The following is an 18,355-nucleotide window of genomic DNA, read 5'->3' as shown; positions in this document are numbered from 1 at the left end:
AAAATCCTATATTGCCTGGTGTGCAGCCAGGAAATGGCATCCCCGCACATATTTTATCAGGAGAATTCTATCCTTCCTGCAAACAGGGGTAGATATTAAATTTGCCCCGAGCACGATTAAAGGGCAGATTTCAGCTCTATCGTTTTTTCCAGGAATCGATCACTTCCCATTTGTTGGTTCAAACCTTTGTCTAGGGAATATTGTGTTTGCTTCCACCAGTGAAGCCACCATTGTGTCCTTTGAACTTAAATTTGGTGTTGGCAGTTTTGCAAAACTTTTGAACTTTTTGCCTTTTGAACCTCTGGGGCAAGTTCCCCTGGTTCTTTTGACCAGAAAACTGGTCTTTTTGATTGCGATAACTTCGGCTAGAAGGGTATTGGATCTAACAGCTCTTTTTTATAAACAGCCATTCTTGATATTTTATCAGGATAGGGTGATTTTACGTCCTCACCCAGATTTTTTGCCCAAGGTAGTGTCCGCCTTTCATTTGAATCAGGAAATTATACTACCTTCTTTTTTTCCAGATCCTCACTCAGAGAAGGAATAGTAATTGCATGCTCTTGATGTACTTAAGATTTATTTACAGGAAACTGCTCCGATTCGTAGGACCGAGAGCTTGTTTGTGCTGCCAGAAGGCCCCAGAAAGGGATTGGCAGCATCTAAATCTACGATTTCTTGTTGGATTCGCCAGGTTGTTACCCAGGCTTATGGTTTAGTAGGAAAAGTTCCACCTTTTCCTGTAAAGGCACATTCTACCAGAGGAGTAGGTGCCTCTTGGGCACTTCGCCATCAAGCCTCTATGGCTCAGATTTTCAAGGCTGCGACCTGGTCGTCAGTGCATACGTTCACTCGTTTCTATAGAGTGGATGTTGGGACCCAGGAGGAGTCTGCTTTTGGCTGCAGTGTGCTGCAGGCGGCAGTGTAATCCTTCTGTTAAGGGTCAGATGGGAGTATTTTTTTGGTGTCCCCCTCCCCTTAGATGCATTGCTCTGGGACGTCCCATATGTTATGATTCATGGCTCTGTGTCCCGTGATGTACGAAAAGAAAAATTGAATTTTAATTCATACTTACCTGTAAAGTCCATTTCTTGAAGTACATCACAGGACACAGAGGTCCCTCCCCTCTTCTATGGGATCTTTTATTGCTTGCTACAAAACTAAGGTACTTCCTGTGTGGGAGGGGTTATATAGGGGGTCATCAATTCTGATTGGTTGCCAGTGTCCTTCACCTATAGGTGGCTATATAACCCAATAACCCATATGTTATGATTTATGGCCCTGTGTCCCATGATGTACTTCAAGAAATGGATTTTACAGGTAAGTATGATTTCAAAATTCATATATATATATATATATATATATATATATATATATATATATACATACACAGTATTTTATTATATCTTTTCATGTGACAACACTGAAGAAATTACACTTTGCTACAATGTAAAGTAGTGAGTGTACAGCTTGTATAACAGTGTAAATTTGCTGTCCCCTCAAAATAACTCCACACACAGCTAAATTGCATAAAGATGATACACAAGAAAGCCCGCAAACAGTTTGCTGAAGACAAGGAGACTAAGGACATGGATTGCTGGAGCCATGTTCTGTGGTCTGATGAGACCAAGATAAACTTATTTGGTTCAGATGGTGTCAAGCGTGTGTTGCAGCAACCAGGTGAGGAGTACAAAGACAAGTGTGTCTTGCATACAGTCAAGCATGGTTTTGGGAGTGTCATGGCCTGGGGCTGCGTGAGGGCTGCCTGCACTGGGGAGCTACAGTTCATTGAGGGAACCATGAATGCCAACATGTACTGTGACATACTGAAGCAGAGCATGATCCCCTCCCTTCGGATAATGGGCCGCAGGGCAATATTTCAACATGATAAAGACCTCAAACACACCTCCAAGACAACCACTGCCTTGCTAAAGAAGCTGAGAGTAAAGGTGATGGACTGGCCAAGCATGTCTCCAGACCTAAACCCTATTGAGCATCTGTGGGGCATCCTCAAAAGGAGGGTTTAAGAGCGCAAGGTCTCTAACATCCAGCAGCTCTGTGATGTCATCCTAGAGGAGTTGAAGAGGACTCCAGTGGCAACCTGTGAAGCTCTGGTGAACTCCATGCCCAAGAGGGTTAAGGCAGTGCTGTAAAATAATGGTGGCCATATAAATTTTGACACTTTGGGCCCAATTTTGACATTTTCACTTAGGGGGTACTTACTTTTGTTGCCAGCGGTTTAGACATTAATGACTGTGTGTTGAGTTATTTTGAGGGGACAGAAATTTTACATTGTTATACAAGCTGTACACTCACCACTGTACATTGTAGCAAAGTGAGATTTCTTCAGTGTTGTCACATGAAAAGATATAATAAAATATTTACAAAAATATGAGGGGTGTACTCCACTTTTGTGAGATACACAGCGTGTATATATATATATATATATATGTGTGTGTGTGTGTATATATATATATATATATATATATATATATATATATCTCAACAGCACAGGACCCTTAGCACCCCTAGTCTCCACCTGCGTTGTTCCATCTAGACTGCTGCCCATTTTTACCATGAGGATTGCTCTGCTTCCAGACACTTAATTGCTGTATAGAAATGAGTAGAGCTTCTGACATTGAATTAACTACTTTGGAGAAATGAGGCAGTTATAGGAAACCTGGCAGGTTACAAATATAAAAGCTGTCATTACAGACTTTTTGAAGTTACAAACACAGTTGTTGTCATCCATTCTTTACTATTTATGCTCAGAATTGTATAAAGTACTCAAAACCCATACTTGAGTAAAAGTACAAGTGCTCGATCAAAAAGTGACTTGAGTAGAAGTGGAAGTGCTCGATCAAAAAGTGACTTGAGTAGAAGTACTAAAGTATTCAACATTTTTTGTACTTAAGTACTGCAAGTAGTTTTTTTTTTTTAAAATGTTGCTACTCAAGTACTGAAAGTAAAAGTACCAGTAGTTTTGAAAAAATAATTGCTACTCAAGTACTGAAAGTAAAAGTACAAGTACTGTGTTATGTAGTTATTAAAGAAAGAAGTCAAAAGTTTGAACATCATATTGTTTTTTAATATTTCAAATGCAGCTTTTATTTATACATACAGTAGGTTTTATTTTTGTATGCGCTGATAATACACATGTTTTGAGCTTCATGAAACCTGCCATCTACTGTTCTGGCAGTGGTAATTTTTATAACTGTAACGAGTAGCTATGCAGCACAAAAATAAATCGGAGTAGAAGTATTGAAATCATTGAAAAAATGTAGTGAAGTAAAAGTGGAAGTAGGAGAAAAAAATTCTACTCTAGAAAAGTACAGATACCGCCTTTCGGTACTTAAGTACAGTAGTGAAGTAGTTCTACTTAGTTACTATACATCTCTGTTTATGCTATTGTTGACCTAGATTGTACATACATATCAGTTGCCTGAAAACTAGACATTGCAGCTATCATGTGTATGTCTAGACAGTTTTTCGTTTTAATGTTTGTTATCATAAAGGTGTGTTTTTTACACACATGAATGAATCTCTGTGTACAGTATTTGTGTAACTTACTATAAGTAAATGTAATTGTTTATCCTATATAGGTTAATATCTCTAATATAATTTACTGTATCATACTATTTAGGATCTTGGAGCATAAAGGCTGCCCATCTCAGTTTCTTTTTCCTTGACAGAAGCCTGCATGTGCATAAGAAGTGTTACAGCAATACATCAATTTACAAATAATAAAATAACAAGTGGTATTGTTGGAAGAGGTCAAATGACAGATTTCCGCTATGTTTCCTTTCAGACTTCTGTATTTACTCCAGCGTACAGTTCAGTGACAAATGTACGCGTTACCAGCACGATGAACACGTCCCAGGTTTTAAATCTGCTGCTTAAAAAATTCAGGGTAAGCATGAAGAAAAAAATAATAGTTAAGAAAAACGAGTTCATAGTTTATTGCGATTAGTTAATCAACCTCCCATTTTTCCAGCATGCTCATCACAATTTCACATTTGTTCTATATAAAAACAAATATAAAAGAAAGTGATGGTATTGTCATTACCAATCAACCAGACTCTAGCTGCTGTTGAGGTCCAACATAAATAAAAAATAAAATAAAAAATAGAATAAAGGTTTTAGGGTCAGTTAACACTAGAATGTGCGAATTCCCCTGCAGTTCTGACAACCCATTAAATTAAGTGGGCTGCCAAACATATTGGAGTGTGGAGAAAGTTGTGCAAGCACTACTTTTTCAGATCATGCTGCACCAAACCGCATGGTACTGTGGTACCATATGGTTTGATGGTGGCAAATGCCCTGCATTTGCAAGATGTGTTTAGGGTGCCATTACCAATGGCACCCACGCGTGTCTCGCAAGTGTAGCACGTGCGATGTGGGAAGAACGCACGGAACGCACATTTCCTGCACTGCATTTGGGTGAGAATGGGCCCTTAAGGTGAAAACAAGCTCCTGAGTAATTCCTTTATAAAGCAAAAGTATTTTGGTCCTACACCGAAAGCGAAATTCCTCTTATTTTTACAGCATGACATATTCATATCAATAAAGCGTCACTGCGCAGGGATGTATGCTCCATTTACTTCTTTATACGCTGCCAGCAAACAAGGTACCACCAAGAGAGGAACAAAAAAGGTGTGATGGGTTGGATAATAGGAGGAGAGGGGAATATTTGGATTATAGTATACCAATACAGTACAGAATAGATTTTCCCTTCCAAGACGTGAGGATGAGTTATAAAAATAGGCCTGTTTTTTTTTTTTTTTTTTTTTCCGGATGGCAGGGAGGAGACGGCCCTCAGGCAGAGAGAATCACAAATAAGGGATGGGGACCCATATAGGGAAGAACAGGAGATGAGGGGGAAAGAGAGCCAGAAAGAAATACCAAAAGAAATATGCTGTGGTAGGAAGGTACTGTAAGTACAGTTTTAGTAGAGTGAGGTTGGACAGGGAAGAGATTAAAAGCATTGAACGAAGGTTTGAAACATGCTCCTAAAAAAAATTTAACTAAATTTGAGATATACTGTATATCAGTTTTCAAAAGTGTGTGAGAACCTTTAACATAAAAAGTATATTCTAACTAATCCAGCTGTAGAGAGAGTAAGAAATCCATAGGTATTATACAGTGGTTTGAAAAATCAATTAATTGTTCTTTAAAGGATAAGTTCACCTTTTGTAACATGCTCCAGCCTTCGTGCCCCCCCCCCCCGATCCCCTTTTTTTGACAGCGGAGGATCTTCTCTCCCCATTCACTGTGACAATTGGTCTCTGTCCGCTTGTCCACATCATTCATTCACAGGGTTGTGTGAATATGAAAACTACAAGTAACAACAACCTTTGCAGCTGTCGGCTTGTAGTTCTCAATGAACTACCAGGGCACTGTTGCGCACTCTAGGTAGTTCATTGAGCTTCCTGTGATTTAGTAACTTCCTGCCAATATTGGAGTTATGGGCAGACAGCTACACACAGTCTGCAGAACCATGGCATTACACCCACAATCTGCTGATCATGGTTGCGATGCTTTACAGTCTCCTAACAAAACAAATAGCTGCATTTTGTTTTTACCTTCCAAAAAAGTGCAATATTTTTCTGTAAAGGTGAACTTTTAACCCTCAAATAACCAATAATATGTTTGTTAAAGTATTTAAAAAATATTGTCATTGATGATTTGGAGGAATTGAAGGTCCAAAAAGAAGTAAAATCCTAAAAATATTCAAAGAGGAATTTGCAAACTGGAAGAAAAAGTTATTACACTGAACAAAATTATAAATGCAACACTTTTGTTTTTGCCCCCATTTTTCATGAGCTGAACTCAAAGACTTTTTCTATGTACACAAAAGGCCTATTTCTCTCAAATGTTGTTCACAAGTCTGTCTAAAGTGGGGTAAACACTAAAAAATCAGGCGAACAATCGTCTGATTTTCTTCGTTTCACAGAAAATCTAAACCAATGAACGAAAATTCGTATGCAAATTCGTAATCGGCTGTTGAAAGTTGTGTACACACTATACGAAAATGGTACGGCAATTCTTTGGACAAAAATGTTCACCCAATTTTCTTATAGTTTGTACTAACCTTAAATCTGTGTTAGTGAGCACTTCTCCTTTGCCAAGATAATCCATCCACCTCACAGGACCTTCTGTCCTGGGGCCAATCCTGTTTAATTTATTCATAAATGATCTAGAGGAGGGGATATCGAGAAAAATCTCAGTATTTGCGGATGATACTAAACTAAGCATGCCAATATCTTCTGGGAAGGATGTGGAAACCTTACAAGCGGACCTGAACAAAATAATGGGGTGGGCAACTACGTGGCAGATGAGGTTTAATATTGAAAAATGTAAAGTAATGCACTTGGGTGCCAGAAACCAGAAAGCAAGCTACTCATTAGGGGGGGAACCTCTGGGTGAGTCTAGGATGGAAAAGGACTTGGGGGTACTGGTAGACAACAGGCTTGGCAGTGGCATGCAATGCCAAGCCGTTGCAAGCAAAGCCAACAGAATACTGGGATGTATAAAAAAAGGGATTCACTCCAGAAATAAAGAGATTATTCTCCCACTCTACAAGACTCTGGTCCGGCCACATCTGGAGTATGCTGTCCAGTTCTGGGCACCGGTCCCCAGGAAGGATGTGCTGGAACTGGAGAAAGTCCAGAGAAGGGCAACAAAAATAATTAGGGGAATAGAGGACATCTGCTATGAGGAAAGACTACAAGCACTGAACTTATTCTCTCTGGAGAAGAGACGATTGAGGGGGGATATGATATCAATGTACAAATACTGTACTGGCAACCCTAGCATATGGAAAAACCTATTCAGAGAAAGGGAATACAATAAGAGACGTGGCCACTCACTAAAACTAGAGGAAAGGCGGTTTAACCTTAAAATACACAGGGGGTTCTTCACTGTAAGAGCAGTAAGGATGTGGAATTCTCTTCCGCAATTGAAGCATTGAACGTTTCAAAAAACTATTAGATGGGCAGCTTAAAGACCACAACATACAGGGGTATACAATGTACGAATAACAGCAAACACACACACACATCATACAGTAGGTTGAACTGGATGGACTGATGTCTTTTTTCAACCTTACTATACTATGTAACTAAGGTGTGGCATATCAAAGATGCCGATAATACAGCATCATTATTGCACAGGTATGCCTTAGGCTGGCCACAATAAATGCCACTCTAAAATGTGCAGTTTTACTGTATGTGGGGGGGGTCCAGAAAACCAGTCAGTATCTGGTATGACCACTATTTGCCTCACGCAGTGAAACACATCTCCTTTGCATAGAGTTGATCAGGTTGTTGATTGTGGCCTATGGAATGTTGGTCCACTCCTCTTCAATGGCTTTGCGAAGTTGCTGGATATTGGCAGGACCTGGAACACGCTGTCATATACACAGATCCAGGGCATCCCAAACATGCTCAATGGGTGACATGTCCGGTGAGTATGCTGGCCATGCAAGAACTCAGATGTTTTCAGCTTCCAGGAATTGTGTACAGATCCTTGCAACATGGGGCCATGCATTATCATGCTGCAAAATGAGGTGATGGTCGAGGATGAATGGCACAACAATGTGCCTCAGGACCTCATCACGGTAACTAATAAAATGCACCTGTGTTCGTTGTCCATAACATATGCCTGCCCATACCATAACCCCACCACCACTATGAGCCACATGATCCACAATGTTGACATCAGCAAACTGCTCACCCACACGACTCCATACACGCTGTCTGCCATCTGCCGTGAGCAATGAAAACTGGGATTTATCCATGAAGAGAACACCTCTCCAAAGTACCAGACGCCATTGAATATGGGCATTTGCTCACTCAGGTTGGTAACGACGACGAACTGCAGTCAGGTCGAGACCTCGATGAGGATGATGGCATGCAGATGAGCTTCCCTGAGATGGTTTCTGACAGTTTGTGCAGAAATTGTTTGGATATGCAAACCGATTGTTGCAGCAGCTGTACGGGTGGCTGGTCTCAGACTATCTTGGAGGTGAAGATGCTGGATGTGGTGGTCCTGAGATGGTGTGGTTACATGTGGCCTGCGGTTGTGAGGCTGGTTGGATGTACTGCCAAATTCACTGAAACGCCTTTAGAGACGGCTTATGGTAGAGATATGAACATTCAATTCAGGGGCAATAGCTCTGGTGGACATTCCTGCAGTAAGCATGCCAATTGCACACTCCCTCAAAACTTGCAACATCTGTGGCATTGTGCTGTGTGATAAAACTGCACATTTTAGAGTGGCCTTTTATTATGGCCAGCCTAAGGCACACCTGTGCAAAAATCATTCTGTCTAATCAGCATCTTGATTTGCCATACCTGTGAGGTGGATGCATTATCTCAGCAAAGAAGTGCTCGCTAACACAGATTTAGACATATTTGAGAGAAATAGGCTTTTTGTGTACATAGAAAGTATTCGATCTTTGAGTTCAGCTCATGAAAAATGGGGGCAAAAACAAGTGTTGCGTTTTTAGAGTTTTGTTCAGTGTAGTTAAAGAGTTATAATAAGAGCAGTGGACATGGCAGGGGGTGATGGGATTGTGGTTCTGAAAAAAAAAAAGAGGACTGTGTTGCTGAGATGGATCAATTTATTAAGTGATAAAAAGTATGAGATGTTAAATAAGAATCCCACTCTGGAGTATAAGAAAAATTTAGAAGAACTGGCTAGGAAAGGGAGAAGGAGCAAAGTATTGGAGAAAAAAAGAGGTAAAGTATTTGGTTCCCTCTGCATGTTGTATTCCAGTAATATACTTTGGCCTGACGAAAGACAGGTAGGACCAATACTCCCAGAGCTTCAAATGTTCATGTATAGAAAGGGTCCCTCTTTAATATATTTAGATATTCTAGTGATGAATATGGTTGACCCTCCGCAAAACAGAGCTGTGATTTTTTTGGTATCAAAAAGTGCTTTATATATGTGGAGGATGCTGCACTTTTAAAGAAACCAGAGAAAACTCAAGAAGAAAAGAGGAGTTTAAAGCATTCACAACTGGTTTAATGCATGTCATTTATTTTATCCCTTGTATGACCGAGGGGGTGGTTTACATGCTGGAGTACCCCTGTGGCCTTCAGTATGTGGGCAGCACCTCCAGGAGTCTGAGGCAGTGGCGGAACTACCAGGGGCGCAAGAGTCTCACTTGTGAAGGGACTCTGGAGTTCCGCCACTGTGGAGGGGCCCCAAAAGCCCAGCATGTGGCTCCAGGGTTGCTGGCTGCAGTTATGAGCAGAGAGTGTCTGTTAAACTCTCTCCCACACTGCCCAGACCCAACACTGACAGTACCACCCCCACGCAAAGACAGGAGAGGAGAGAGAGCAAGAGAGCGGCGAGAAAGTCCAACAGCCGGGAACTAGTTAGTGGAGGCAATGTGCAGCCTGCCCGAGTCTCCATCCTTGCTGAGTAAAGTGTCCCCCTTCTCTCCCTTCTTTTGGCATCCTCTGAGAAATACAAACTACTGAGTACCATTTTGAGTTGCTGCAATTAAGCTTCAGCAAAATGGACTATCCTGCTGCATAATTTTTTCACTTTGATTTTCGGGGTGTCTTTGAATTCAGCCGTAGGTTGGTAATTTTAATTTCCATCAAATAATGTGGCATCCTTTTGTTCCTAACACATTACCCAGTCCATATCAGTAGTTTTTTAAAGTGTTCCTTTAATTTTTTTAAAGCAGTGTATATACAATTAGAATTATTTTATCACAAAATATATGTATAGTGTATACTACAAAAAATAATTTGCTGTTTGGCTTGAAGAAAAGTTGGCAACCCTTCCCAAGATTACAGGAAGGGGCCTCTGCAGGACCATAATAATGGGCCCCACAACGAGAGAAGAGGATCCTGGGATAAGTGGGAAGGGCTCTGGGACCAGGGGTCAGGGGGCCCTGAAAGTTCTAGGTACACCTCTGAGGGTTAGATTGAGAGAGCATGTTGGCAATATCAAAAAGGGATATAAAAAGCACTGCATCTCAAACCATATCAAGTTATATCACAAATAAGAACCCTAAAGGCATGAGATACTGGAAAAATAAAAAAGTGAAGAGACTGTAGAGAAGGGAATTTTGTGAGACATCTCAGTCAGAGGGAACCTTGCTGGATTTTTAATACTCATTTTCTCACCCCAAAAGGGTTAAATACAGAATTTACTGTAATGAAATTTGTTTTACTCTCCTGAGAATTTCAGATAGAAGTGCAGGTTCACTTATTGTAGGTATTAACCCTTTTATGTTTGCAATTACACTTTCTATCGCCTTTCTTGTTTTTAACTTATATAAGAATAGTGATATTAGAATACAGAATATATAGATGCATTTTATAAATTGGAGCAAAGGTTGAACCATTGCCTTCAGTAGTCAGTCAGATTCCTTTTTATTTTTCCTGGAAAAAAATATGAAACCTGTTTACTTACTACAACTGCTGTTTCACCTCTACTCCAGTTTTATAAATCCACTTAGTTGGTCTGACTCAAGGGATTTGGATCAAGGTCAGTACACTAAGAATTAATTATTGAAGTTTTTTGTAAACGAAAATACATCTGTGTGTTTACTATAGTGATGCCTAAATTATTTCAGCACACTTCTGGTGTCCTTCTACCCATCAGAAAATGTAACGAAAGTGACGTTCTGAGGAAAAAATGCTTACTGTGCATGCTCCATGCGTTCCAACATGGCCGCTATGCGTTCCTAAAGGATTCCTAATCTGACAGGACACGAAGGCAGCAGCGGACATCTTCTTACACCCAGGAAAGTCTTCAATTTCACACTTATTTCAGCAGTAAACTCTCCTTATATAATACATTAATACATTTCTATTATGAAAGTAATCTAGTAAATACAGCAACAAGCCTGCGGGCAGAAGGTGGCGACGGCCATCTTGGTACACCCTGCAATGCTCAGTGCCAAACTAATTGTATAGTGAAATAGACTATTTCACTCAATCATGATGAAATAGTCTATTTTAGTATATAAGGTGAGTTAACTGCTACAAGTGTGACATTGAAGACTTTCTTGGGTGTAAGAAGATGTCTCCTTCCTCCTCTGTGTTGTGTCAGAATAGGAAAACCTATTGAAAAGCATAGCGGGTATGTTGGAACGCTTAGAGCATGCGCAATAAGCAATTTTATTTGCAACGTCACTTCCATTGCATTTTCTGATGGGTAGCGGTTTTCTAATAGAACACCACCTTATCTGTGATTTGCACTACTTCAGTCAGGTTTACTTCTTCTATTTGTCTTACGCTTTAGATCATATCCTTGAAATATTTCTTTCTACTACTAGTCTCAGTAGATTCTTTAACATTACACTTTATATAGAAGTAAATTACACTTTTCCAGTCGTAACCTGAAAAGCCCTCGGCAATATCACAATTCTAACTCCACCAAAGTTTCATCATTTTTCATTACCTTTCAAATTAACACATATGTAAAGAAAGTGAATCAAAATTATGGAGCTCATATGTTGTGAGTAACCAGTGAGGAGACTTAAGTTAAGCAACCATAAAAACAATCCATGGTTTATTGCACCGAACAGATATTGAAAGATTATGTCATTGTCCCCATTATCCCCATAATATGTCATTATTATGGTGATCATACTTGCATGCCTAGGAACAAATAAGCTGGTTGGGGTGACTCACGCTCTTGTTCCCAGTACCAGAGCTCGAGTGAGGAGTGAGACTCAGTGCTGTGCCCTTACTGATTGCACAGCACTGAGTCTCACACCCCACTTGAGCCCCGGTACTGGAAACAAGAGCGTGAATCACCTCAACCAGCCTATTTGTTCCTGGGCATGCAAGTATTATTGCCTAATTGTTCTAATTTGGTTCCCAAGCCTGTAAGCTGCCTGCTTGTGGTTGGAATGAAACATTGGTGATCTCTCTTCCTGCTCCCATTCTTCTAGTTTTTTTTGTAAAGGATCTGAAACAGTGTTGGGGGGGGGGGTTAGGGGAACAAATTGATACTTACCTTTATTTACCAGCTTGGAACTTACATTGTTCATAGCACAAATCTTGCAGTTCCGAAATTTACTTTTTGGGGTTCTAATGCTACAGACTTAAGCTGGCCATACACCAGTAGAACTGTTGTTGAAATGTTCTATTTTACCAACATTTGTTTGATTTTAGAATTGTTAGTGGGGTCAAATCGCCATTCGACCATAGTGACAAGAAAATGTATAGGAGCAGGACAGAAAACTTTTCCCAAATGTATTCATTTCTGATAGGATATGTAGTTTTAGTTTTGGAAATTCATTCTCTTCAAAATTGAATGTTAAAAACAAAATACAAATTGGGGTACTTTGTAATGACCTTTGTCGAGTCATCAAACGTACTGAGAAGTTTCATACAAATGTATGCAAATTTTCATGTGAATGTTCATTTGCATATGGCCAGCTTTAGACCAGTATATTAAACAATTCATGTGCCATATGGGCATCTCTGTCAGCTCTATACAGTCTATTAAACAATCCATTCACTACCATATCCTCATACACTGTTCCCTACACTTACAAAGAGGGAAAGGCGTAGTTCCTGAAACAGGTTGGCTTCATCTGATTTTACATTGGAATAAAATTGTATCTGGACTTTAATGTCACAGAGTGGCACTTCAAACCTAAATGAAATAAATGTAATCCCAGGCCAAGGTGTTCAGGACACTGTATTTCAACAGTATATCCACATTACTAGTTTATAATAAGAATATTTTCAGGGATGTTGCACCATCTATGCATTCCCATAAACAATATAATTTATGTAATACAATCTTAGGTTCATTTTCAGTTTTACTCTGCATTAAACAACAATTTAGACAATATGAACCCCAACTCACATCTTGTACCAACACGATTTGGTTATTTTCAGGCAAGAGATTTTAGAACTGCATTTAAATGATGGAATCACTGCTTTATTTTGAAAAAAAAAAATGTAGAAAAAAAACCTTGTTTTTAAAATGTTGCTTATTTGTTTCCACTATCCTAGCCACCCCTTCTTCTTTTTCGACTGATGTCACATCCCAAGGGTTGCTAGTAATGCTGTTATTCTCATTAGTAGTCTGTGCTACATACAGTCAGTGTTGTTCTGTTCTGAGTGCTACTGGAGCGACTTGCCAGCTATTCACTGAACACACAAAGTCACTTGCTACATACCTTTGCCATTCAGCAAACATTTTGTATTATTTTTCAGTGAATACAGGGAGATTTCTGGACGAGTTGCTGATCATGACTTACTTTCTCTTCCCCTTGTCAAAGCAAAAAACACCTTGCATTCACTAAAAAAAATAAAAATAAATAAAAGCTGTTTGCTGAATGGTAGAAGTATGAGAGCAAGCGACTTGTGAACAGACTGCTAGTTGAAGCAGCACCCAGAACAGAACATTTCTAACTGTGTTTAGCACAGACTAGTATAGTAAATGTTAGCATCCCCAATGCTGCCTGTGTCTACATATGGAAAATTCAATCTTCAGCTCTCTCATGGTGAACACGTCACCAAAAAATGCGTAGTCACAGTCTGGGGTTCTACATCCTCCACTGCTGTAAAAAGGGAGACTCTCTGGGAAGATACACATTAAACTCCCTCGAAGGCAGCAACTTTGTAGACTATGCCAGTACAGATGTGAACCCCACACTCATCAATGCCTTTACAGTCACCCCACAAACACACCTGTCAGACCACAATCAACTACTGCTATATATTAAATCTTTAAACAAACCATCTCCAAAACTCCACCGGGCTTCTCTCTGCAACCTGCCACCATAATTTAAATGGTCCTAACAGTCTAGCACAAAATGCAGAGTTAACTGACAGACCTGACACTAAAAACTGCTCAAACTTCCAAAACAATACCTATGAAATAAGCCCACGAGGTGTGAACCAGGCAACAAAGCATTTCCACAAAATATTATGCACCATTACAGAAACAACCCACATGAGTAAACTCAACTACAAGAAACAATCCAACAAACAATCCAATAAATGGTTCTACAAAGAATGCAAAGCATTAAGGAACACTTTACGGAAAGTCTCAAATAACAAACACAGAGACCCTGACAACACTGATCTAAGCACCCTACAGAAAGAATACAAATAAACCCTTAAAAAGAAAAAGCAAACCTTCATCTCCAACAACCTGCAACAATTAGAAGAGACCCTTCAGGAAAACTCTTTCTGGGAAATATGGAAGAATAATGGCTCAGCACCCAGGAAAAACAACCTCTATATCCAAAATGTTGACATCTGGCTCAACTACTTTAAGAACCTCTACAAAGATATTCCAGAAGAGGGACTAACTGTAGAACAAAAATACATCATCGAAAGACTACTAAATGGTATGGAGGAAAAAAATCAAGGATTTCCAAAACCCCCTAGATGTGCCGTTTACGCTAGAAGAAATATTGGAGAAAATCCAACACCTGCAAGCTAAAAAAAGCCAGTGGAATGGATGGCATCCTGCCAGAGATTATTAAACACAGCTCCACAGATGTACAGGCTGCAACATGTAAAGTGTTTAATCTGGTCCTGAGTTTTGGTATCTACCCTAAAGTATGGAACCAAGGCCCTATAACACTCATTCATAAGAGTGGAGACCAATATGACCCAGCCAGCTACAGAGGGACATGTGTCAGGAGCATGCTGGGAAAACTATTTAACAGTATCCTCAACAAATGTATCCTCCACTTCCTGACCAATCTATCGCACTGCAGACCGCATCTACATTCTGCACAGTCTTATCAAGGACCATTTCCACAATACAGTATATAGAACGATATTTGCCTGTTTTTTGGACTTTAAGAAGGCCTTTGATTCAATGTGGCACCCAGGCCTGTTCCTCAAACTATAATAACACAAACCAATCAGCGCAGACAAAGTATGACGGTATTAAAAATAGATATGGATCATGAACACCGACCCAGGAACACAGTGTAAAACCCAGACAGAAATTATATATGATAAAATGGTGCAGCACAAAAATCAGATAACTGCACAAATAAAAGTTAAAAATCCATAGATGAATGCTGGGTAAGGAAACAGTCCATATAAAGAAGTAAAGTCCCAAAAGCCACATAAATATAAATAGAATCCACATAAAGTGCTCAAATGCAGGCTATGTCTGGTGCTGATCCCCTTCACCAAAGGCCCACATATGCACTCACCTCACTAAATGACCCCTGTATTGTTCCGAGTGTCTGTGTGGCTCGCTGTACTGGAGTGGAGACCGCGGCACCATTCATTGTTATGGATTGATGTGCGCATTTTATACTACTCATGTGTAAGTGTGATTCTTGAATTAATATACTTGTTCATACGGTATACACTTAGAAGTCTCTCTTTCCTCTCATATATATTGGATTATTTTACATCTGAGCGGCTGGATTCTGGATTTCTGCTTTACCCTGGTGGTGATACATACTGGAAGGACTGACGGTTCTATATGCTTTTGCCTATTGGACCCGCTGGTAATATAGGGGTCATTTAGTGAGGTGAGCACATATGTGTGCCTTTGGTGAAGAGGATCAGCACCGGACATAGCCTTCCTTTGAGCACTTTAGGTGGATTCTATTCAGGGCTTTTTTTCTCAGAGAAAAGGTGCTGGAACTCACCTTCCCCGCTCACCCCAACTCCGCCCACAACCCCACCCCAACTCTGCCCACAACCCCATCTCAACTCCGCCCACAACCCCACCCCCAGCCACGTCTTCCACAGAGGTGAAAATTATGTGGTCGCCAAATAGTGGGTGTGATCAAGGCTTAGAACTGCGTAACGCAGAAGACGCAAGATTCAGAAGACTGAAGCACACATTACCCCCCTACCTGTACAAAAAAGCCCCCTTCCTGCACATATTACCCCCCTTCCTATACACATTACCCCCTTCTCTGTACATACAGCCTCCTCCCTGTACACATTACCCCCTCCCTGTACACATTACCCCCTTCTCTGTATATACGGCACCCTCCCTGTACACATTACCCCCTCCCTGTACACATTACACCCTCCCTGTACATACAGCACCCTCCCTGTACACATTACCCCCCTCCCTGTACACATTACCCCCTCCCTGTACATACAGCACCCTCCCTGTACACATTACCCCCTCCCTGTACATACAGCACCCTCCCTGTACACATTACCCCCTCCCTGTACATACAGCACCCTCCCTTTACACAATACCTCCTCCCTGTACATACAGCACCCTCCCTGTAAACATTAACCCCCTCCCTGTACATACAGCCCCCTCCCTGTACACATTACCCCCCCTCCCTGTACATACAGCTCCCTCCCTGTACACATTACCCCCTCCCTGTACATACAGCACCCTCCCTGTACACATTACCCCCTCCCTGTACACATTACCCCCCTCACTATACACATTACCCCCTTCTCTGTACATACAGCCCCCTCCCTGTACACATTACCCCCCTCCCTATACACATTACCCACTTTTCTGTACATACAGCCCCCTCCCTGTACACATTACACCCTCCCTGTACACATTACCCCCTCCCTGTACATACAGCACCCTCCCTGTACACATTACACCCTCCCTGTACATACAGCACCCTCCCTGTACACATTACCCCCCTCCCTGTACACATTACCCCCTCCCTGTACATACAGCACCCTCCCTGTACACATTACCCCCTCCCTGTACATACAGCCTCCTCCCTGTACACATTACCCCCTCCCTGTACACATTACCCCCTTCTCTGTACATACGGCACCCTCCCTGTACACATTACCCCCTCCCTGTACACATTACACCCTCCCTGTACATACAGCACCCTCCCTGTACACATTACCCCCCTCCCTGTACACATTACCCCCTCCCTGTACATACAGCACCCTCCCTGTACACATTACCCCCTCCCTGTACATACAGCACCCTCCCTGTACACATTACCCCCTCCCTGTACATACAGCACCCTCCCTTTACACAATACCTCCTCCCTGTACATACAGCACCCTCCCTGTAAACATTACCCCCCTCCCTGTACATACAGCCCCCTCCCTGTACACATTACCCCCCCTCCCTGTACATACAGCTCCCTCCCTGTACACATTACCCCCTCCCTGTACATACAGCACCCTCCCTGTACACATTACCCCCTCCCTGTACACATTACCCCCCTCACTATACACATTACCCCCTTCTCTGTACATACAGCCCCCTCCCTGTACACATTACCCCCCTCCCTATACACATTACCCACTTTTCTGTACATACAGCCCCCTCCCTGTACACATTACACCCTCCCTGTACATACAGCACCCTCCCTGTACACATTACCCCCTCCCTGTACATACAGCACCCTCCCTGTACACATTACACCCTCCCTGTACATACAGCACCCTCCCTGTACACATTACCCCCCTCCCTGTACACATTACCCCCTCCCTGTACATACAGCACCCTCCCTGTACACATTACCCCCGCCCTGTACATACAGCACCCTCCCTTTACACAATACCCCCTCCCTGTACATACAGCACCCTCCCTGTACACATTACCCCCTCCCTGTACACATTACCCCCTCCCTGTACATACAGCACCCTCCCTGTACACATTACTCCCTCCCTGTACATACAGCACCCTCCCTTTACACAATACCCCCTCCCTGTACATTAAGCACCCTCCCTGTAAACATGCCCCCCCCCCTGTACATACAGCACCCTCCCTGTACACATTGCCCCCTTCTCTGTAAATACAGCCCCCTCCCTGTACACATTATCACCTCCCTGTACACATTACCCCCCTCCCTGTACATACAGCTCCCTCACTGTACACATTACCCCCTCCCTGTACATACATCACCCTCCCTGTACACATTACCCCCCTCCATATACACATTACCCCCTTCTCTGTACATACAGCCCCCTCCCTGTACACATTACCCCCTCCCTATACACATTACCCCCTTCTCTGTACATACAGCCCCCTCCCTGTACACATTATCCCCTCCCTGTACACATTACACCCTCCCTGTACATACAGCACCCTCCCTGTACACATTACCCCCTCCCTGTACATACAGCACCCTCCCTTTACACAATACCCCCTCCCTGTACATACAGCACCCTCCCTGTAAACATTACCCCCCTCCCTGTACATACAGCTCCCTCCCTGTAAACATTACCCCCCTCCCTGTACATACAGCTTCCTCCCTGTACACATTACCCCCCTCCCTGTACACATTACCCCCTCCCTGTACATACAGCACCCTCCCTGTACACATTACACCCTCCCTGTACATACAGCACCCTCCCTGTACACATTACCCCCCTCCCTGTACATACAGCACCCTCCCTGTACACATTACCCCCTCCCTGTACATACAGCACCC

At 41.9% G+C, this 18,355-nt stretch overlaps 1 protein-coding gene across 1 annotated transcript in view; it reads left to right on the top strand.

Annotated features, from left to right (window-relative positions):
* The window catches only part of RASSF4 (Ras association domain family member 4), a 436,165-nt gene that overhangs the window by 346,090 nt on the left and 71,720 nt on the right, over positions 1-18,355 (top strand). Inside the window, exon 8 of the mRNA XM_082268429.1 lies at positions 3,806-3,907. Coding sequence (XP_082124555.1) covers positions 3,806-3,907 — 102 coding nt within the window. The remainder of the gene's footprint in view (positions 1-3,805; positions 3,908-18,355) is intronic.

The sequence above is a fragment of the Pelophylax lessonae genome (assembly GCF_965119305.1).
Source record: "Pelophylax lessonae genome assembly, chromosome: 9".
NCBI lineage: Eukaryota > Metazoa > Chordata > Amphibia > Anura > Ranidae > Pelophylax > Pelophylax lessonae.
The sequence above is the reverse complement of the archived record's forward strand: the minus strand, read 5'-3'. Positions and strand labels throughout refer to the sequence as shown.